The following is a 21,830-nucleotide window of genomic DNA, read 5'->3' on the forward strand; positions in this document are numbered from 1 at the left end:
AAACGGAGAGGGTCCCATGTATTTCAACCTGAGCTCCTTGGCTTTGGGGGGAGTCTTAATCTAGCTCCAAAAGGCTGGGACAAAACCATCCTTTTCAGGCATGGAGTTCCAGAAGTGGGGGCTATGGGCATACAGCCTGGCCTCCAACAGAGGTGGGGAAACAGTCAGGTAAACCTGGTAGCCTTTTAGACCAGTGGCTCTTCACCATTAACCTGCTCGTGGCCATCAGAGCAGGTCCCCAAGGCCTCAGCATCAGAAAACATCAAACAGCCCGACTAAAAGACAATTTGGCCAGGCTGTCATGGGCGAAGCGACACCAGCACAGGGGCGGGACCTGCATGGGTGAGCCCCATGTTCAAAAGCAGGCAATGAGCGGATGAGTGGGGGGACTGAAGATGATAGCAGCAGAGGCTCAGGAGACTGAACGCGGCTGGGAGAGAAGAGAAACAGCTGGGATCCATGAAGCAGCTCTTGGACCTCAGAGTTGCCAGATGGGAGGCAGCTACAGCAGCCAAGGCCATGGGGAGGGGCAACGAAAATGGCACCAGTCACTGAAGGCTATGAGGTCACTTATATTGAATCTGACCATTGGTTCATCAGGGTCAGGACTGGTCTCAGGTGAAGGTCTTTCATAGCATCCACTACCTGTTCCTTTTAACTGGAGATGCCAGGATTGAACCTAGGACCTTCTGCGTGCCAAGCAGAAGGTCCTATATCCAGAGTTGGGGAAACAGAGCCCCTCCCCCAACCTCCTCCCAAAGGGAGAGTGGAAACCACTGCAGCGTATGACAGTCCCCTAATACAAGGTCAACACCAGCCAATGCCTCTGTCTCACGGGGACTGTTTTGCCCTCACTGGTGGGACACTTTCTAATCTCTGTTTCTTACAAGACATTCTTTCATATTCTTACTTCTTCCTATTTAAATAATGCAGAAGTTCTCAGAATGCAAGACCAGATAAAGCAACAAAGGGTATTATTCTTCGTGTGAACGGAAGCCGAAGGTTATAAGGGGCAGATGGTGCTTGCAAGGCACCAAGGACCTGTCAGGTTGCTTCTGTAGGTGACGAGTTTCTTCGACTCCCGAGGGAAGCTAACCCCTGATGGATATATAGGAAGAAGTCAAGACCCTTGGCTGTTCTCAGTCACCTGAGTATGGAATGGCCAGAGGTTCCAGCCACTCTCTGGAGGCGGCTGTAGCTGGATGGGGATATCCTTATATTTTTCTGGGTTTATGGATTTTTATATTAAGTTTTTATTAGGATTTAATAACAGCCTACTCAGTGGTAAGGCCTCTCCTTTGCAGGTTAGAGTGTCTTTTTCGCTGATGCTGGCAGACAAGGAACAACATTCTTTTTGCTTCTTGCATGTTGTTTGGATGAAATCGCTGTCTAGCTGTCTGGTGTTTTTAAGAGGCCTTCAGTGCAGTATTGCTGGTACAGCAGAAGACAGGCTTTTCGACAGATGTATTTGCTTCAAGTATAGAGTTCGTGGTTTTAGTTGTTTGGGGTAAAACTCTGCAGTGAAAGCCAGTTCGGTGTAAGTGGGGAAGTGCACGGACTCTAATCTGGGAGAACCGGGTTTGATTCCCCACTCCTCCACTCGCAGCTGCTGGATGACCTTGGGCAGGCCATAGTTCTGACAAGAGCTGTCCTTGAAAGGGCAGTTCTTGAAAGAGCTCTCTCAGCCCCACCTACCCCACAGGGTGTCTGCTGTGGGGAGGGGAAGGGAAAAGGAGTTTGTTAGCCACTCTGAAACTCTGAGTGAAATGTGGGGTATAAATCCAATCTCCTTCTCCTCCACCTCCTCCTCCTCCTTCTTCAGTGTCTGGGTCAAAAAGGGCTTTAGTTTCATATCAGATTTCAAATCCTTGGGTATTATTATGAAGGTTAAGTTAAATAAACATTCAAGATATCATGTAGGCACCCCTTTTCCTGTAACTGACCAATGAATCAATGACTACTTAGATGATGCTCTGACATTTTGTGAGCAATTACGATTTATGCATGTTCTCTTTCTATGTCATTCTGGGTATAAAATTTCATGAGCTTCCTGATATTGATCAGAAAGCAGTCAATTTGTGATAGGCTGGTTTGGCCTCACTGTTTTCAATTGTTTCATTGCAATTAAATAACCAATGAATTTTCCTCCTCATTTTGACTTCCCTTTTTGGCTTGGGGATCTATTTGTACAACAGCACTTGCAATTCCCCTCTCTGACCAGTTGTTTTGATGGGCCAGTGAATTAAGGGCTGGTGCGTGACACCTAGGACACTCAATTCCAACCCTACAATAACCTGATTATTTACTTTGCTTGCCTACTCTCTCCCTCACTGCAGTTCTCAAAAGTTGTTGCTTCTGAACATTTTTTCTGGAGCAAAGTAATGCTGTTACTCAGACGTTTCAAATGCCTTTCAGCCTTTACTATATAGTTGCTGGGGGTTTTCTTCCCTAAAGAATACTTTCCTTTTTTGTAAGGCAGGGCAATTCTGCATCTAGCATTCACTCCACATTTTCTCAACTGGGAGGAAAAAGTGCAACTCAAAACTACATTCAAATACCCCGGGCCAACACCATACTGACTGCAAAGTCACCCCTGAACGGCTATAAAAAAGCCATAAATCTATGCAGACGGTACCATAAAACCCGATGATCAAAGGAAGCGAAAGCGGCATGGAGTGTGGAGGCTACCATAAAATCCGATGATCAAGGGAAGTGAAAGCAGCATGTGATGCAGCGGGGAATTTCTGCTCCAACGTGGTTTTGCTAAAACAACGGTGGGAAAAGCCAATGCAGGATCATCCATAGGCCCATTCGGCATCCAGCATTCACTCCACTGTTTCACCAAACCCACGTTGGAACAGAAATTCCCCTCTGCACTGCATGCCACGTTCACTTTTTTTGATTGTCGGATTTTATGGTAGCCTCCACACTGCATGCCGGTTTGACTTCCTTTGATCTCTCGGTTTCATGGTACTGTCTGCATAGATCTATGGCCGTTTTATAGCCGTTCAGGGGTGACTCTGCAGTCAGTATGGCATTGGCCTGGGGTATTTGAATGTGGTTTTGAGCCGCATGTTCTTCTATTTCATTGTGAGTTTGGTAAAACAACAGAGCGAATGCTAGCTGCAGAATGGGCCATAGTCACAAGATCAGCACCCCGGGACTCCACAACTTCTCTTCCCAGTCTGGTGTAGTGGTTAAGTGTGCAGACTCTAATCTGGGAGGACCGGGTTTGATTCCCCACTCCTCCACTCGCAGCTTGTAATGTATTGAAATGATTACATGAATCACCTCATAGGACTCCCATGTTAAGCTTCAAGCCAGACCAGGGCTCCTCTGAGCGAACTTCCTATTGGTCGCTTCGTAACAGCGACCAATCAGAACGATACCATTCCCTAGGAGGGAAAGACTCCCATTGGTCCTTAACTAAGCAATCTCATTGGTTGTTAATTGTAAATAGGCGTGGCTACATTAGCCCGGTTATGTTTAAAAGGAGCATAAGCTCCCACTGTTTTCTGTTCTGGTTTCTTACTGAGTTAGTGCTTGCTCGTTACTTCCAATAAAGCTGAATCACTTGCTGAATCACTCTAAGAGTCCTTTGTTAGCGCGATCTAACAATTGGCGACGAAGGTGGGATGTTAGAGCAGGTAGGCAGCCCTGCGGACATCCACACTTCGGACTCGGAAGAAAGCGAGCAGAGCACAGCAGCCGATATGACCTTGGGCAAGTCATAGTTCTGACAAGAGCTGTCCTTGAAAGGGCAGTTTCTGTCAGAGCTCTCTCAGCCCCGCCTACCTCACAGGGTGTCTGTTGTGGGGAGGGGAAGGGAAAGGAGTTTGTAAGCCACTCTGAGACTCTGAGTGAAGGACGGGGTATAAATCCAATCTCTTCTCTTCTTCTTATGCTTGAACTCTCAATCTGCAAAGCCTGGCAATTGAGTTGCTTTTTTATCCACTCTGCTTCGGGGCCGTATGCCCTTTATGCAAATCTTCCCAACGGGTTCCTCCTTCTTAAATAGCACCCTCTGCCGCAGTTCCAGGGCCCGGCTCTATCCATTTCCTTCTGTATGTGAAAGAAAGAGAGAGGGGTTGAGAGAGAAGGAAAAGAGATGGAAGCAAGTGTGACTTTTCTCATTCTGTGCAGCATTGCGTCAGGTGATGGTTTGTGCACTTCCTAAAAATCAATGAGGGGTGCGGCAAGCAAGAATACTGGAACTGACTCTTCCCTCCCCTTTTTTTTCCAGGCATTTTTTCTATTCCCCAGGTGACGCAGTCTGGCCCAGCAATGGTGCGGCCAGGAGGGTCCTTCAAAATGACCTGCATCGTCTCCGGGTTTCAAGTCAGTGATTATTACTGGCACTGGATGCGACAACTCCCGAGGAGAAGCATGGAGAGTCTGGGATTCATTCGAAGCTCTTCGAGAGAAGGAACCACCCGGTACAACCCAGCCTTCAGCAGCCGAATGAGCGTCACCAGGGACACCTCCAGGAATGAGGCCTACCTCCAGCTGAGCTCCCTGACAGCTGCAGACACGGCCTCGTATTACTGTGTGAGAGGCACGGTGAGGCGAAGCAACGGAGCGTCCAGGCAAAAACCACACACAGACTCCACCAGCCTCACACGCATGGCTGGGTCTCGGTCTCCAACAACCACAGACCCCAGAGAACCACAGGCTGGTTAAAGCGTTGGTGTTTGGGTAGCAAAATACCTGGAAGGGATTATCTTGCACAGGGGTCATTTCGTAGAAAAAGAGGTGCAAGAGCTCATTAGTATAACTTATTTGCATATGCCACACCCCCTGACATCACCGGAAGTGTGTCAGAAGGCAACACCCACCGTTCAGGCTCCACTGGACTGTCTTGGATTGCTAGCTATTGGGTGGGGGGACACGCGCAGATCTGTCCTCACAGAGGAGGGAGAGCTTGTACCTGAATAAAACCTGGTGCCACTGGACTGTTTTGGATTGCTAGCTATTGGGGGGGGGACGTGCAGATCTGTCTTCACAGAGGAAGGAGAGCTTCGACCTGAATAAAATTTGGTCTTTATGGTGCCGCTGGACTGTTTTGGGCCGAGGGGGGGCTCTGCAACTTACCTGGCTGCTTCTTGCTCTGACTGAGGGCTGCTGGGAGCAGGGGGTGGGGCTTGCTGCATGTGTCCGCCCCCTGGGCTCTTTACCGCCAGAGCTCCATTCCTGTGCACTCCTGCAGGAAATGACCCCTGATCTTGCACTATGGGACTTCCACACAAGGCCTTTATAGCATAAATCTCTATAGACCCACCCCTTTATTTTTGTAGCTCTCCCTCCAGTCCTGTTTCTTTTTCATACCATGGTGCTGAGGAACTGCTTTCTAGGAATCGTTCCGTGCTTAGTTCTTGTGGCCCTTTCTTACATGCCCAGGGGAATGCTGATTGCCTCTTTGGGGTCAGGAAGCAATTGTTCTCCAGGCCAGTGTGGCTGGAGATCCTGGAAGTTTTTTGTCATCTTCTGGTCATGGAACCGGGGTCATTCGGGGGGGGGGGGATTTGTGAATTTCCTGTACTGCGCAGGAGGTTGGACTAGATGACCCTGGGGTCCCTTTCAGCTCTATGATTCTATGAATACTTCATAGATTTGGTCTACATTAGTCACTGTCTTTGCACACATGATTGGTTCTCCATTTATATTTTTCTTACCTAATGGTTTTTCTAGCAATGGGTGCAACTAGATAACAAACTGAGATTAAGAAGCACAAACTGAAGTGGGCTGGATCCAGATTAAATTGGCAATTTCCACTAATTCCTCTGTTCCACTGCAGACACCCTCCTCATGTCGTTCCTGGGGCTTCCTTATCCTCCTGGGAGCTGTATCGGGGGGAGAGGGCTCTGCTCAACCTGAAGAATAGTACCACTGAATCTCAAAAATATACACTCCCTGGTTTGTGCCATTTTGATGCATTGACTTGTTCCCAGTCCTCTGGCAAGGAGAGCAGTTGTACTCACCAAAAATATACCTTTGTTAGGAGATTACTGAACATAAGAACATAAGAGAACATAAGAGACGCCAATGTTGCACATCTGCTCACGGCAGCTAGGGTCTTGTTTGCAAAATACTGGAAACGGGAAGATATACCGTCCAGAGAGGAATTTGTAATTAAAACTACAGAAACAGCTGAACTGGATAATCTGACAACGAAGCTCCAAGGGAAGGATGATGATGCTTTTGATAATATTTGGCTAAAATTTTATAGATGGTTAGAGAAGAACGCCTAGTTTAACCGATAGGCTTGAAAACTGGAGAGAATGTTGTTGCCCATAACAGATACGTAAACCCTGTTAAGGAATCCATGGTTATGTTGGTTATGTTTTGTTGCAAATAATAATAAATATCATATTAAAAAAAAGAGATGCCAATGTTGGATCAGGCCAAAGGCCCATCCAGTCCAACACTCTGTCACACAGTGGCCAAAAATACCAGGTGCCATCAGGAGGTCCAGCAGTAGGGCCAGGACACTAGAAGCCCTCCCACTGTTGACCCCCCCCAAGCACCAATGAATACAGAGCATCACTTGTCCCAGAGTCCCTATCTATACCTTGTGGCTAATAGCCACTGATGGATCTCTGCTCCAGATGCTTATCTAATTCCCTTTTGAAGCCGTCCACCTGCCACCACTTCCTGTGGCAGTGAATCCTGTGCCACTTCATGTGATTTCACACATGGGTTATTTCAACAAGAAATATGAGTTTTTGGTCAGTTTTGAGCCTACCCTCAAAATGCAAAGTACAATTGCAAAAATTGCTGTTTCACCTTCTGATGAAGCTGGCTGTAGTTGAGGAAAGATCGTACTGCATTTAAAAAAAAAAAAGCCTGTCTCTGAGGAAGTGTGGATGCAGAATTGAACTCTGTTCAAGGATTAAAACTGCTCTTCCTCAAGTGAGAGAGCTGCACTTTTACATAATTACCAGTAGATGGCAGCATTTCATAATGTCACGTTTAAAGGGAAATGTTCCCAGGACCAAGACATTCCAGCTCCTGTCCATGAATGTTGCTGAATATGTTAAAATGGCAGCTAGTCTGCAATGACAGCTGGGTCTGTTGTGAGAGTAAACAGACTCCAAAACTCCTACATCTTGAAAAACTAAACATTACAGGGGGGAAAGTCTAGAAATATTTTTTCTAATATATCTGATATCTGAAGGAGTGCACTTGCACACGGAAGTTTTGTTGATCTTAAAGGTGCCACTGGGTTCAAACTTTGTCCTGCTGCTTCAGACCAACAGAGCTCCCCACCTGAATCTATTGTCATCTCACAACTTGTGCAGTTGTGCATGTGGTCAAATCCTTTCGTCAGCGGCTTTCATGAACATAATTCTCTCCAGCAGGGCTCTTTTTGTAGAAAAGGCCCAGCAGGAACTCATTAGCATAATAGGCCACACCCAACAGCAAAACTCATTAGCATATTAGGCCACACCCTGACAGCACCATTTATTAGCACATTAGGCCACACCCCCATGTTACCAGAAGTGTGGTCATCCAGCCACACCCACCTTTCCCTTCTTATTCTGTTTACCTTATTTATTGTCAAAACCCAGGGCTTTTTTTGTAGCAGGAACTCCTTTGCATGTTAGGCCACACACCCCTAATGTAGCCAATCCTAATGAGTTTCTGCTGTTGGGTGTGGCCTATTATGCTAATGAGTTCCTGCTGGGCGTGGCCAACTCAGGAGCCAGCCGGAACTTTGTTCCTGTGCGTTCCTACCCAAAAATAGCCCTGCAGTCTCCAGCAGGCTACACTGGGTTAAAAAGTGATCTTGCAGCTCATTCATGTCATTCTTACAATCACAAAACACATTTAGAAAGCTATTGTTACAAACTACACTCCTAATTATCCTGTTCACTTCTATTCATTGGGTCTTACTCTCAGGAAATTTTCCTAGGGTTCTGCTGTAAGGAGTACGGTCCAAATACTTCCCTGCAGATACAGTTGTCTCACGTTTTTGTCAGAAAGTTCCCCTACCTTTAGATGTTGCATATGCTACTTCCAGAAGGTGACAGCACAGGACCACAAATGACAATTCAAAAGATACTAAGAAGGAGGTCTACAGCGAACTCAGCGGGAGGTTAGCTTTAGAGGAAACAGATTCAAAATCAGGCTATGAATTGGTGGCGGCTTAACGTTGAGGATAAGAGTAGTGATGGGCATGAACCAGCTCATGACTAATTTTGCCCAGTTTGTGGTTCGCGAACTTTCAAGCAGTTCATGGCGGTTCATTAATTTTCTTTTCTTTTTAATTTAACATTTTTTTGAAATTTTACAAACAAATCATAACGCAAGTCAATATAAACGTTATGCAGCAATTATTACACAGCAAATCTATTAAATAGATATAATACAAAATACAGAATAATATAAAACTACTGAAATTAAAACTAATTATACTACACACAAACTAACATAACCAGCAATACCTAAACAATTGAAACTTACCATTATCAGCCATTACAACTGGCTGTCCCTTGCTCGACAGCCAGTCGAATCCGACTCTAGGGATGCGGTGCTCATCTCTGTTTCCAAGTCGAAGAGCCAGCGCTGTCCGAAGACATTTCCATGGTCATGTGGCTGGCATGACTAAACAGAAATTAAGGATTTCTAGTTTTCCAGCACCACTTCAATTTTTGAAAAATGAATTTTCAGTGGGTAGTTTGAATGCCAAAATAAAATAAATAATCAAATATTAACTTTTGAGCAAAACGGAAGAGGAGGTCTGAACAGAATGAGAAACAGATACAGAAACAAAAAACATAAGTGCAGATCATCTGAGTCATGATGGAGGGGGGTGTTATCATACATTCCTGTCATTATCAAAGCTACGCCAGTAATGTACCATGTCAAAAATTCCATTAATTTTCTTCTTGTTCCATCCATCCATCCATCCATCCATTAATTCTGCACACCTTCGACCAAGGTAACATCTTATGATTCCTTACGTTCAGGGATATATCTCACCCCCCTACCTCAAAGCTGGAAGGATACATTGCAAGCAATGAAATTTCAGCCAAGGAAAAACATGGACACCTGAACCATGAAACCCCACCGGTTGGCTAAGTCAGAAGAGATCCCTCTGGCTTCTTCGGGATCATGCTGAAATAAGTAGTTATACGAACAACTTCGTAATGCTATCAAAAAATCTCTTATCTCTGCAGTTCATTCATAGGTAAAAGTCAGAGAGAAAGATCTTTCCCAAGTCACAACTTACAGCTGAACAATATCCCACGAACCTCCCCATTTTGTCAAGTGATGTATCATAGTGTATATTACGGTAGCTGGGGCTACCACAGTGGTGGATGCTCGGTCAAAATCCTGCTCTGGTGATTGTCATCTCATAACTTGAGCAATTACTCGTGTGGCTAAATCCTTTCTTCAGTTGCTTATATAATTTTTCCTACCAGGCTATCCTGGGTTTAAAAGTAACCTCGCAGCTCATTCAGGCCATTCTTTTTATCTTAACACACATTTGGAAAGCTATTGTTACAGACCGCCACCCTAAACAGGAATACTCAGGATCCTGTTCATGTCTATGAAATGAATTTTACTCCCTGAAAATGTTCTTAAGGTTGCACTGTAAGGAGCATAGTCCAGAGACTTCCCTGCTGATCCATGTGTGCCTATGAACACTCACTTTTTTGTCCAATTGGAACCCACTGGTGAATTTCCCCCACATTGAGATGGTGCATGTTCCACCTCCAGAGGGTGACTCCATCCACAGCCCCCTGAATCAGGACCACCAATGACAATTGTACATATACTAAGAAAGGAATCCTTGCTGAATTCAGTGGGAGTTTAGCTTCCAAGGAAACACATTCAGAATGAGGTGGGAAATAGGTGAGGATTAAATTTCAGGGTACGCTTCTGGATAAGGGAAGGACTACAGATTTGCAATCTATTGCCCCCGAGTCTAAAACCACAGTTGCAAAGGAACTCACAATGAACTCCCCAGATGAACGCGATCATCATATAGACTTTTCAGACTAGTAATTACATCATCAGATGCATCGAGAGAAAACATCCCGTGAAAGTTGCAGAAAGAAATCTGTTCTTTCCAAATTTTTCATAATTCATGGCAGTCTGGAAAAAAATTCCTAGGCCCAAGAATGTTTCTCAGTGGCAGTTTTGGTATGACCGTGTATCAATGTGCTGCTGCTCTTCGAGGAAGAGCACAGTAGTGAAGAGCATGTCAAAAATCACAGCGGTGAAGAGCAGTTTACGCTGGTTCACAGTGGTTCGCCACAGTGGCAAGGAGCATGTCAATAACAGCAAAAACCACCCAAATACATGTGATGTGAGGATTATGATTGGGCTGGGTGATGTTGAGGCCATCACTCTCATTCTGCCTAACATACCTCACAGAGTCGGGAGGTTAAAAGGAGGAGAATGATGTATGTTGTCTGAAGCATTTGGAGGAAGGGCGGGATGGTTTTAAAATGACAGAGCAATCCACCAATGGACTTCTTGCAAGGACAATAGCTCAAGAAGGACATTCATGTTAGCCAGAAACATGTTCCAGGGCTCTTTTTGTAGAAAAAGCCCTGAAGGAACTCATTAGCATAATAGGCCACACCCAACAGCAGGAACTCATTAGCATATTGGGCCACACCCCTGACAGCACAGCTCATTAGCCCATTAGGCCGCACCCAGAAGTGTGCTCATCCAGCCACACCCACCTTTTGCTTCTTATTCTGTTTACCTTGTTTGTGGTCAAAACCCAGGGCCTTTTTTTGTAGCAGGGACTCCTTTGCATGTTAGGCCACACACCCCTAATGTAGCCAATCCTAATGAGTTTCTGCTGTTGGGTGTGGCCTATTATGCTAATGAGTTCCTGCTGGGCGTGGCCAACTTGGGAGCCAGCCGGAACTCCGTTCCTGTGCGTTCCTGCCCAAAAATAGCCCTGGTTATTACCATCTGCAGTATTGGAAGGGAGGTTTAAAGGGACCCCTTACTCACTGAGGTTCTGCTCCTGCCCCCTCCCATGAAATAGACTCTCTAGAACACATATTTTCCAACTGCGTATACCATAGGGTGATCCGTATGGAGAGTATTAGTCCGCTGTTAGAAAGGTTTCCTGGCAGATCAAATAAAAATAAACATGATTACCTCCTGTCTGACAGGAACCGCCAGACAACAAGACAGGTGGCTAGATACTGTGCCCAGGTTTACAAGGAGCGTAAAAGGCGTGGCAATTAGATTTTTCGATCTTTTATCTAAATTATACACAAATTTTATGGCTGTCGTATCTTATCTCTATGTTATAGTCACAGTTTTTAAAACTGAAGTATGCCACTGTTGGTTTTATCTCATATTTATTATTCAAATGTTTTTATGTAAAATGATTGAGTGCGCTGGTCATTGACTGTAACAATACATTTGACTTGACTTGACAGTAGCAATGACTTATACTGATTATTTGGAAAATATTAACATCGGAATTAAAATGCTATTGCTATTATTGCTGTTCCTCCAATGGTCGCACAGTTTCAACAAGTGTGACCTTTACAGTTCAAACCAATTTTAAAACAACTAGGAAAAATGAGGCTCCTAACGTCCCAGTCCTTAAATTAATGTATTTGGAAACCAGTTCCATTGATTTCAGCATCACTTGCTTCCATCTTTACTGTTCAAAACATTATCTGACCCAAGCTAATTAAGTGCATAGGCGCATGTCACCGGAGTGAAAAAAGTTGCTTAGATCCACGGCCCCGCCAGGGGCAGGCCAACAGTGCGAACGCTCCCTTGTGCCTCCTCCCTGGTATGCTCCCGCATCAGTAGGTGCAGTGCGACCAGGAATCCCCGGAACAAGTTGTTCCGGGTCTTTTTGTCCCGCTTCCCTCGCGCTTCATACTGCCAGTCTGAACTCAGTCTATGATTCTTCCAAGGAAGCTATGGATATGTGCCATTCCATCTTCACAACAATCCTTTGCTGGGTTGGGAGACAGTGACCCCAAGTCATTTATGCGCCTTCATGGCTGAGTAGGGATCCAAACCCTGTTATATCCCTTGTCCAAGCCCAAGATGCTACCTATCCCACAGTCATTCCTGTAGAGAACACTGAGGTCTGGTGGATGCACAGACTTCCCTCCAGACCTACCTCACAGTCATTCCTGTAGAGAACATTGCGGTCTGGTGGATTTACAGACTTCCCTCCAATGAACTTGTTTAGGATTGAGCCTGACTAAGCATAAGTGCTAAGCATACCAGAATGTGAAGAAGCTTGATCGACAGACAGGTGCAATAATAATGCCTCCCAAGTCTGGTCTGTAAACACTGGAATTCTCCACAGATTCCAGAAGATGCTGAAGGAGTAATCACTGAGTCTACTTCACACAGACAAATCCAGATCGGCGAGAAAGCCAACAGGAGGAGGAGGAGGACATCTTACCAGTTGACAAAGGATCCCACATCCAATATTCCTCCAAACAAAAAAAAAGTCTCTTCTCAGAGAACAAAATTGTTTTAAATTCCAATCATGTAAAGATTTTTAAAAGTCTTCAGGGTGCAGATCCCCACTGTAAAAAGGCAATTCAGACGTGAGTAATTTATTCTCCCTCATTTAAAAAACCATGTCTATACTCAGGAATTTATCTAATCTCTCTTTTTCTCTCTCTTTGTAACTACAATAATGTATCTACCATAAGTATTTTTCTCCACAGCTGTCCAGGCATCATTCTCCAAAGCAATGGATGGAGCCCTCACTTCACCTCCTTTTCCTCTCTGTCCGTTTCCTTCTCTGTCTAGAGAAACCGTCCGTGAGGCTCTGAGAGGAAGAAGGCCCTCTAGGGAATGAAACGGGTATCTCCCTTTCTCAGAGCATCCCAAATTAACCTTGGACCGGAAACCTGTTCTGTGGCTGCTTCCTCTCACAGTTGAAGCAGGAAGCTGGTGAAGGAGGACCCGAGGTTGGCTGAGGAGATGCGATCAAGGATGGAAGGAAATGGTTGGTTTGTAGATGGGGCACATAAAAGGGCAGCTTCTGCCCTGGCTTCTCCAAGGTGGACTTGCTAAAAATAGGACACTGCATGCAGCATTTTCGGGGTGGGGTTTTTAATATATTTTTGTATGTGTTTGTGTGCCAGTGCCTGGAAGTCATGGTGACATCTAGAGACTCCGACTGGGACATGAAGAACATTCAGAGGGATGGCTTGATAGCCTCCCTCTGCCTCCCAGCCCTGGTATTCTTTGTAGGTCTCCCATCCAAATACTTTCAAGGGTCGGCCCAGCTTAGCTTTCAAGATCTGACGAGATTGGACTTGCCTGGGCTTATCCAGGTCAGGGCACATGCAGCATTTTTTGAAATACAAAAGTCTCCCCAAAGTCACTTTTCTCCAAGTTTCCATATAAAGAAGACAACACACTAAGCCAATTATTCCACTACAAGGAGCATTTGGGATCATTCAGGAGCAAAACTGGGACTTTTAGTGCTCTTTTGTTTCCCATTTTCCCACTTCTTGTTTCTAGGTTTGTGTTTAATCTAAACTAAAAGGGGGGGGAATTCGGCACCAAATGGAATTATGAAAATTAATCTGTTTTACAGAAATTATTCTGCAATTGCTCTTGAGGAGCAGGGTCAATTCAAGCCTGCACTGCTACTCTCAGTCATGTGCAACCTCCCTTCTGCACTGAGCTTTCTCATGATAGTCACCATAGTTTCAAAACCAGCCTTCACAATCCTAAGGACTAGAAACAGAGGTCATTTCGGGGGGGATCGCGGGAGATCGCAGTTCCCCTGGGTGAGGGGCGGGGGCGGGGCACACGACAAAGCCCCACCCCCTGCTTCCGGCCACCCCGCTTCCAGCCCTCATTCAGCCAGGAGGAGGCAGGAGAAGAGGGAGGGTAAGTTGCTTCCTCCCTGCCTCTCCCCACCCCTGCCTGCCTGGGGTCAGGGAGGGCCTTGGTGGGGCTTCCTCGCACTCCCACCGGCCTTGCAGGTCCACCGCCGGGCCTTATGATGTCAGGGGGTGTGGCATATGCTAATAAGTTATGCTAATGAGTTCCCCTAGCTCTTTTTCTATGAAATGAACCCTGACTAGAAACCATCATCTTTACAACAGCAGACCTGACATTCTCAGGAGGTTAATTCTCATTGCTAAATCACACAGCCGCATGGAATCATGGATGCACCTCACTCTACGTATGTTGTGAACCAGAAGACTGAAATATATGCATGCATTCATATGAATGAATGAATGAATGAATGAATGAATGAATGAAACATGTCTATGAGTGTGGTATATCAGCTGCAAAAATTGTCATTGGCAGATGCAGAGTTCCTGACAGCCTCCTATTATGTCCAAATGGCACTTCTCCATCTCAGGTTTTACACCTAGTAGAAACCACTGTGGCATACTATAGCAGCCACAGTGTTACATCGCAGGACAAAAACCGCTTCCTGAGATGAGTACAAGCAAAGGGGATGGGGAAGTCTCCTCTCCTTGTTTTTACACCCATCACAGTATCTTGTCTGCGAAACAGAATTACAACCAGTGCATAAAATGATCCACTTTGCAATGAGCCAGACTGGTGGTTCCTCCAGCCCTGCCTCAGGGGCTCTGACTGGCACCCCACCACCACCCAGGTCCAGAGCAGATGTCTTCCCATCCCTGCTACTTACTTGACACTAGTGGTTCCAGCATAATTTGCAAATAATAATACGAATTTTCATAGATCAGCAGTGCTTGGCTTTTTATTCCGAGTTCAGCTCTTATAGGTAAAGGTTTCACTTGCTCGAAAGCCAGTCGAATCTGACTCTAGGGTTGCGGTGCTCATCTCCGTTTCAAAGCCAAAGAGCCAGCGCTGTCCGAAGACGTTTCCGTGGTCATGTGGCCGGCATGACTAGATGCTGAGGCGCACGGAACGCTGTTACCTTCCCACCGAAGCAGTACCTATTTATCTACTTGCAATTTCTTGCTTTCGAACTGCTAGGTTGTCAGGAGCTGGAACTAGAGACGGGAGCTCACTCCGTCATGCGGCACACTCAGGTCTCGAACTGCTGAACTATCAACCTTCCAGCCTGCAGTACAGCGTCTTAACCACTTGAGCCACTGCAGCTCCTCAGCTCATATAGCCTGCATCAGTTAGTTGATTTGGAATTCATTATGGAATGGATCCTATGAACCACACACACTTGCAGATGTGGACTGAACACCCTCTCCAGCATCTGCACGTGAGTCCCAAAATATCTGATTGTGGAAGTTGGGGGAGCCTCGTGAACAGAATGCCACCACCCAAGTAACAACTTACAGCTGAACAATATCCCACGAACCCCCCCCCCATTTTGTCGAGTGGTGTATCATAGTGAAGAAGAAGAAGAAGAAGATAGTGCATATTATAGCAGCTGGGGCTCCCACAGTGGTGGATGCTCGGTCAAAATCCTGCTCCGGCAATTGTCATCTCATAACCTGAGCAATTACTCATGTGGCTAAATCCTGTTCAGGTCCATGCAATGAATTTTACTCCCTGAAAATTTTCTTAGGGTTCCACTGTAAGCAGCATAGTCCAAAGACTTCCCTCATGAAACAGGTGTGCCTACGAACACTCAGGTTGGAATCCACTGGTGAATTTCCCCCACATTGAGATGGTGCACTTCCTACCTCCTTAGAGTGACTTCACAGCAGTGTTCCCTCTAAGTTGAGTTAGTGTGAGCTAGCTGACAGTTTTTTAGCCTCCAGCTCACACATTTTTCTCTTAGCTCAGGAAGGATGACTTCAGAGCAAACTAATTTATGGAGTAGCCAAATCGCTCACTCATAACTTTAATGCCAGTAGCTCACAAAATAGAATTTCTGCTCACAAGACTCCACAGCTTAGAGGGAGCATTGCTTCACAGCCCGCTGAATCCAGACCACAAATGACAATTCTACATATACTAAGAAAGGAATCCCCACTGAATTCAGTGGGTGTTTAGCTTTCAAGGAAACACATTCAGAATCCAGTGGGAAATAGGTGAGGATTAAATTTCAGAGTATGGTTCTGGATAAGGGATGGACTACAGTCTGTTGGCCCCGAGTTTAAAACCATAGCTTCAAAGAAACGCCTGGCACTTTCTAGATGAACACAGTCATTCTGGCATAAACCTTTCCGACCAGTGATCACATCACCAGATGTGTCGAGGGGAAACATCCCCTGAAAGTTGCAGAGAGAAACCTTCTGCTCTTTCCAAATCTCTGTGTGATTTTTCATAATTTATGGCAGTCTGGAAAAAATAATTCCTATGACCAAGAATGTTTCCCAATGGCAGTTTTGGTATGACTGTGTATCAGTGTGCTGCTGGCTATGCTAGATATGTGAGTGGCTCGTTGATTTTTTACCTCCACAGTGGTGAAGAGCGGGGAAGAGCATGTCAAAAACCAGTGTTAGCATTTATCAGTAACAACAAAAAGCATCCAAATCTAAGTGATATAAGGATTATGATTGGGTTGGGGAACCTTGAGGCCATCACTCTCATTCCTCCAAACATACCTCACAGAGTTGGGTGGTTCCAAGGAGGAGAACTATGTGTGTTGTCTGAAGTATTTGAGGGAAGGGTGGGATGGTTTTCAAATGATAGTGCAATCAGCCAATAGACTTCTTGCAAGGGCTGTAGCAATGATTAATATACATTATTTGGAAAATATTAACATCAGTATGAAAATGCCATTTTTGTTATTGTTATTCCCCCAATGATAGCACACTTTCAACAAGTGTGACCCTTACCATTCAAACCAATCGTAAAACAACTAGGGAAAATGACACTCCTAACGTCCCAGTCCTTAAACAAAGGTATCTGCAAACCAGTTCCACTGACTTCAGCATCACTGGCTTCCATCAAAACATTATCTGACCTCAGCTAATTAAGCATCTCTGCCTTTGTCCACGTGTCCCAATTGTTTCACTGGGGCTACAACCCACAGCAAGGGTTATTGCCTAGGTTTGTACCATTGTGGAAGCTACAGGGGTACAGTGCTTGTAGGAGCAGGTGATATTTTTATGGCCTCAAATTTAAAAAAAAATCATGCTGGGGTCAACTTTTTGAAAAATAGGTGAAAGAATTTGCACACAGAGATCTCAAGTCACTTATGGGCCTTCATGGCTGAGTAGGCATCTACCCACCTCACAGTCAAACCCACCTCACAGTCATTCCTGTAGAGAACATTGCGGTCTGGTGGATTTACAGACTTCCCTCCAATGAACTTGTTTAGGATTGAGCCTGACTAAGCATAAGTGCTAAGCATACCAGAATGTGAAGAAGCTTGATCGACAGACAGGTGCAATAATAATGCTTCCCAAGTCTGGTCGGTAAACACTGGAATTCTCCACAGATTTTTAAGGATGCTGAAGGAGTCCTCACATAGCCTACTTCACACTGACAAATCCAGATCGGTGAGAAAGCCAACAGGAGGAGGAGGAGGACATCTTACCTGCTGCCAAAGGATCCCACATCCAGAATTCCTCCAAACAAGAAACTTCTTGACCACTTCTCAGAAAACAAAATTGTTTTAAAATCCAATCATGTAAGTAATTTTAAAAAGTTGTCAGGGTTCAGATCCACGCTGTGAAAAGGCAATTCAGACATAAGGAAGGAGAATCATTCTCCCTCATTAAAAAACACATGTATACTCTGGAATCTATCCAGTCTCTCTTTCTCTCAGTGTATCTACAATAATGTATTTACCATAATATTCTTCTCCATAACTGTCCACGCATCATTCTCCAAAGCACTGGGCAGAGCTCTCACTTCATCACCTTTCCATTTCCATCTTTGTCTAGAGAAAGCATCCAGCAACCATTAAGTTCTGAAAGGAAGGCCCTCTAGGGAATGAAACAGGTGTCTCCCTTTCTCAGAACATCCCAAATTAACCTTGGACCGGAAACCTGTTCTTTGGCTGCTTCCTCTCACAGTTGAAGCAGGAAGCTGGTAAAAGAGGCCCCGGGATTGGCTGAGGAGATGAGATTAAGGATGGAAGGAAATGGTTGGTTTGTAGATGGGGCACAGGAAAGAGATGTGGCTTCTGCCCTGGCTTCTCCAAGGTGGACTTCCTAGAAATAGGACAGCGCACGCAGCATTTTTTGAAATGCAGAAGTCTCCTCAAAGTCATTTTTTTTCACCATATTTTCATATAAAGAAGACAACATACTAAGCCAATTAATCCACTCAAGGAGCATTTAGGATCATTCAAAAGCAGGGCTATTTTGGGGCAGGAACGCACAGGAATGGAGTTCCAGTTGGCTTCAGAGTTAGCCACGCCCACTACAGCCAAAACCTCTGCGTGCCTGGCTACAGAGGGAAGGCCTGGAGAGCGACACACACATCTCCAAGGCAGGTAGGCTGGGGGGATAACGTATTCTGCATTTGCTCCTGAGGAGGAGAGTCGATTCTAGCCTGCGCTGCTAGTCCTGTACAAGTTCCATTCCACTCTGAGCTTTCTCCTGATCGAATCACCACATTTTAGGACCAGCCTTCACAGTCTGAAGGACTAGAAACCGTCATCTTTAAAACGGCAGACCTGACATTCTCAGGAGGTTGAATTCTTATTGCTAAAAAATTCAAGATGAAAATTATTATTTTTTAAATCCCAATTGCTAAATCACACAACCGCATGAATTCGTGGATGCACCTCACTCTACTTAAGCTGTGAACCCGAAGACTGAAATATGTGCATGCTGGTGCTTACCTTTAAAGCCCTGAATGGCCAGGGTCCGGCTTACCTAAGGGACCGTCTCTTCCCGTATGTTCCCTCAAGAGCACTGAGATTGGGGAATTCCCATCGCCTTGTAGTTCCAGGCCCCCAAGCTGTGAGGTTGGCCCATACCAAAGCTAGGGCGTTTTCGGTGGCGGTTCCTGCCTGGTGGAATGAGCTCCTGGAGGAGATCCGGGCCCTGCGGGACCTTGTGCAGTTCCGCCGGGCCTGTAAGACGGAGCTCTTCCACCAGGCCTTTGGGTAGGAGCCGCCGCCACCGCTATACCACCACCGCAATGTTACCATCCGTCTACCGTACCCTGGGGCAGGGGGTAGATGTCGCCCGAAGAACTGTGTTTGGACAACAACTATTCCTGGCGCTCGTACTGTTATGAACGCTAGCCGCTGTGTATTATGCAGAATGTATGTAGATTTGTAGCACCGAATTTTAATTGTTTATATTATTGTTTTACTGTTTTTGGGTTTTATATTGTTGTTAGCCGCCCTGAGCCACTGGGTAGGGCGGGATAGAAATCCCAAAAATAAATAAATAAATAAAATCAACGCATTTATCAATGAGGCATGTATATGAATCAGGTATTTCAGCTGCAAAAAAATTGTCATTGGCAGATGCAGAGTTCCTGGCACCCTCCCATGATGTCCAAATGGCACTTTTCCATCTCTGTTTTTACAACTAGTGGAAACCACTGTGGGATGGTATAACAGCCACAGTGTTACATCTCAGGACAAAAACCACTTCCTGAGATGAGTACAAGCAAACGGGATGGGGAAGTCTCCTCTCCAGTCACAAGCAAGTCCTTGTTCTGGTGAGTATATCACACCCAGCTACATTTTTACACCCATCACAGTATCTTGTCTCTGAAACAGAATTACAACAAATGGATAAAATGATTCTCTTTGCAATGAGCTGGACTGGTGGTCCCTCCTGCCTTGCCTCGGGGGCTCTGATTGGCATCCACCCGCCCAGGTTCAGAGCAGATATCCAGCCAAATTTGCAAATAATAATATGAATTTTGCAGTGGACATTGACTGTAAAAATAAATGTGACTCGATTTGAATATGAATTTTCACAGATCATCAATGCTTGGCTTTTAAAGGGAAGAAAAAAGAGTCAATAGAAGAGAAGGAGGAGGAGGCGGCCTTAAGGACAAATCATGCCCACCATTAACTCACAGTCCAAAGTTCAGTTCAGGAAAGGTTCACCTGTCAAAGAGCCTTCCACTGGAGGGATGAGATTAATTCTTTCTCTCACCGGCAGGACGCCATTTCCCTGGAACATTTCTGTCCCTTTCCCTGTTGTTTCCTATCACAAGGACGTCGAAAAATTATGAAAGGAAAAGACTGTGATGGAACTTTACTTTTTTCTATTACTATTTTCATGATTGAACAAATGAACTGCAATAATATAAGCATTGCATTTACTGTGGCAATTTAAAGGTATTAAGCAACTAATATAGCAATGATATTCACTAAGGAAGAAAGGAGGAGGAGGAGGAGGAGGGGATTGGATTTATACCCCGCCCTTCACTCAGAGTCTCAGAACGGTTTACAAACTCCCTTCCTTTTCCCTCCCCACAACAGACACCCTGTGAGGCAGGTAGGCCTGAGAGAGTTATTTCAAGAACTGCTCTTTCAAGGACAGCTCTTGTCAGAACTACGGCTTGCCCAATGTCATCCAGCAGTTGCAAGTGGAGGAGTGGGGAATCAAACCCGGTTCTCCCAGATTAGAGTCCACGCACTTAACCACGACACCAAACTGAGTCACAACTCAAGCTTAAAAGAGTAAGGAAACGTTTTAATATACAAGATTTATGACCTGGATCCCTGGAAAAGCACCCCCAGGTCTTCTTTGGGGTTCTCTGGTCTGCCATAGGGAGATTGTTTAGTGTATCATATTTTCACTGAACTATTGGTAATCCATGCTGCATCAATGCAGCACCTCCGTGCACTCAAGCATGAGTAGCCCTTGCACAGGTGAGGTGGAAGGCAGGGACATGCCTACTGACAGCACATCTGGGCATAGACTCTGCACTTTTATGGCTCCTGAAGACTTGGACTTCCGTTTGACGTTGATACCCCCACATGCCCTGATATAATAAAGCAAACGTGGACCCTCTGCCCATTGTTTCTTGATGAAATACCGTTTCAGCTCAGATGAACTATGCTAACCACAGATGAGTCGAGACTTGAACTCTGGTCTCACATACCAAAGCCTGACCAGTTGACCATTGATGTGTTGCGGTGCTGACCCACAGGAGCACATTTATCCCCTGAAACAAAGTCTCAATTTTCCCCATCCGTCTTCCCTGGCTGATGTTGCAGCAGTCGAAGAAGAAGAAGAAGAGGAGCAGGAGGAGGAGATTGGGTTTGTACCCCGCCCTTCACTCAGAGTCTCAGAGCGGCTTACAAACTCTTTTCCCTTCCCCTCCCCACAACAGACACCCTGTGAGGCAGGTGGGCCTGAGAGAGCTCTTTCAAGAACTGCTCTTTCAAGGACAGCTCTGACAAAACTATGTCTTACCCAAGGTCATCCAGCAGCTGCAAGTGGAGGAATGGGGAATCAAACCCGGTTCTCCCAGATTAGAGTCCGCACACTTAACCACTACGCCAACAGTTTTTGTTGAGCTCCACATCACAGTGGCAGCTAGCTGGCTGGGGCGCACAGTGATCAGCACCATTTGACTCACGTACAAAAACACGTACAAAAACACCGTCTCTGAGCAGGAAATTATCATCGCTGGGCATGGCTGATAGGCTGCATTCAAGCCTTGGAAGGGCGGTTGTGGCAGACCCCCTGTTTTGCATGATGAAGGTGCCAGCATCAGCCATGGGCATCCCAGGTGGCAGGAAAGACCCCTTTTCCACTCAAGACCCCCCCAAGACCCATTGTCAGTCAAAGTAGACAACACTCATCTGGAGGGACCAATATTCTGATGATGGTTCTCTTGGGGTAGTCAAATTGGGCATTCTGGGTTTGGGGTTTAGTTGGAGTTACTCTGCTCTCTCCCTTGTGGGCTCAAAGCATCTTCAGGATTTGTTTTCGAAGAAGAAGAAGAAGAAGAAGAAGAAGAAGAAGAAGAAGAAGAAGAAGAAGAAGAAGAAGAAGAAGAAGAAGAAGAAGAAGAAG

General features: G+C 45.5%; 1 protein-coding gene across 1 annotated transcript in view; it reads left to right on the top strand.

The window, feature by feature from the left end:
• Positions 1-21,830, top strand: part of LOC107124795 — a 161,361-nt gene that overhangs the window by 4,031 nt on the left and 135,500 nt on the right. Inside the window, exon 4 of the mRNA XM_015428304.1 lies at positions 4,264-4,560. Within this exon, the coding sequence (XP_015283790.1) occupies positions 4,264-4,560 (297 nt within the window). The remainder of the gene's footprint in view (positions 1-4,263; positions 4,561-21,830) is intronic.

The sequence above is a fragment of the Gekko japonicus genome, unplaced genomic scaffold (genome assembly GCF_001447785.1).
Source record: "Gekko japonicus isolate JY-2015 unplaced genomic scaffold, Gekko_japonicus_V1.1 scaffold3195, whole genome shotgun sequence".
Lineage (NCBI taxonomy): Eukaryota > Metazoa > Chordata > Lepidosauria > Squamata > Gekkonidae > Gekko > Gekko japonicus.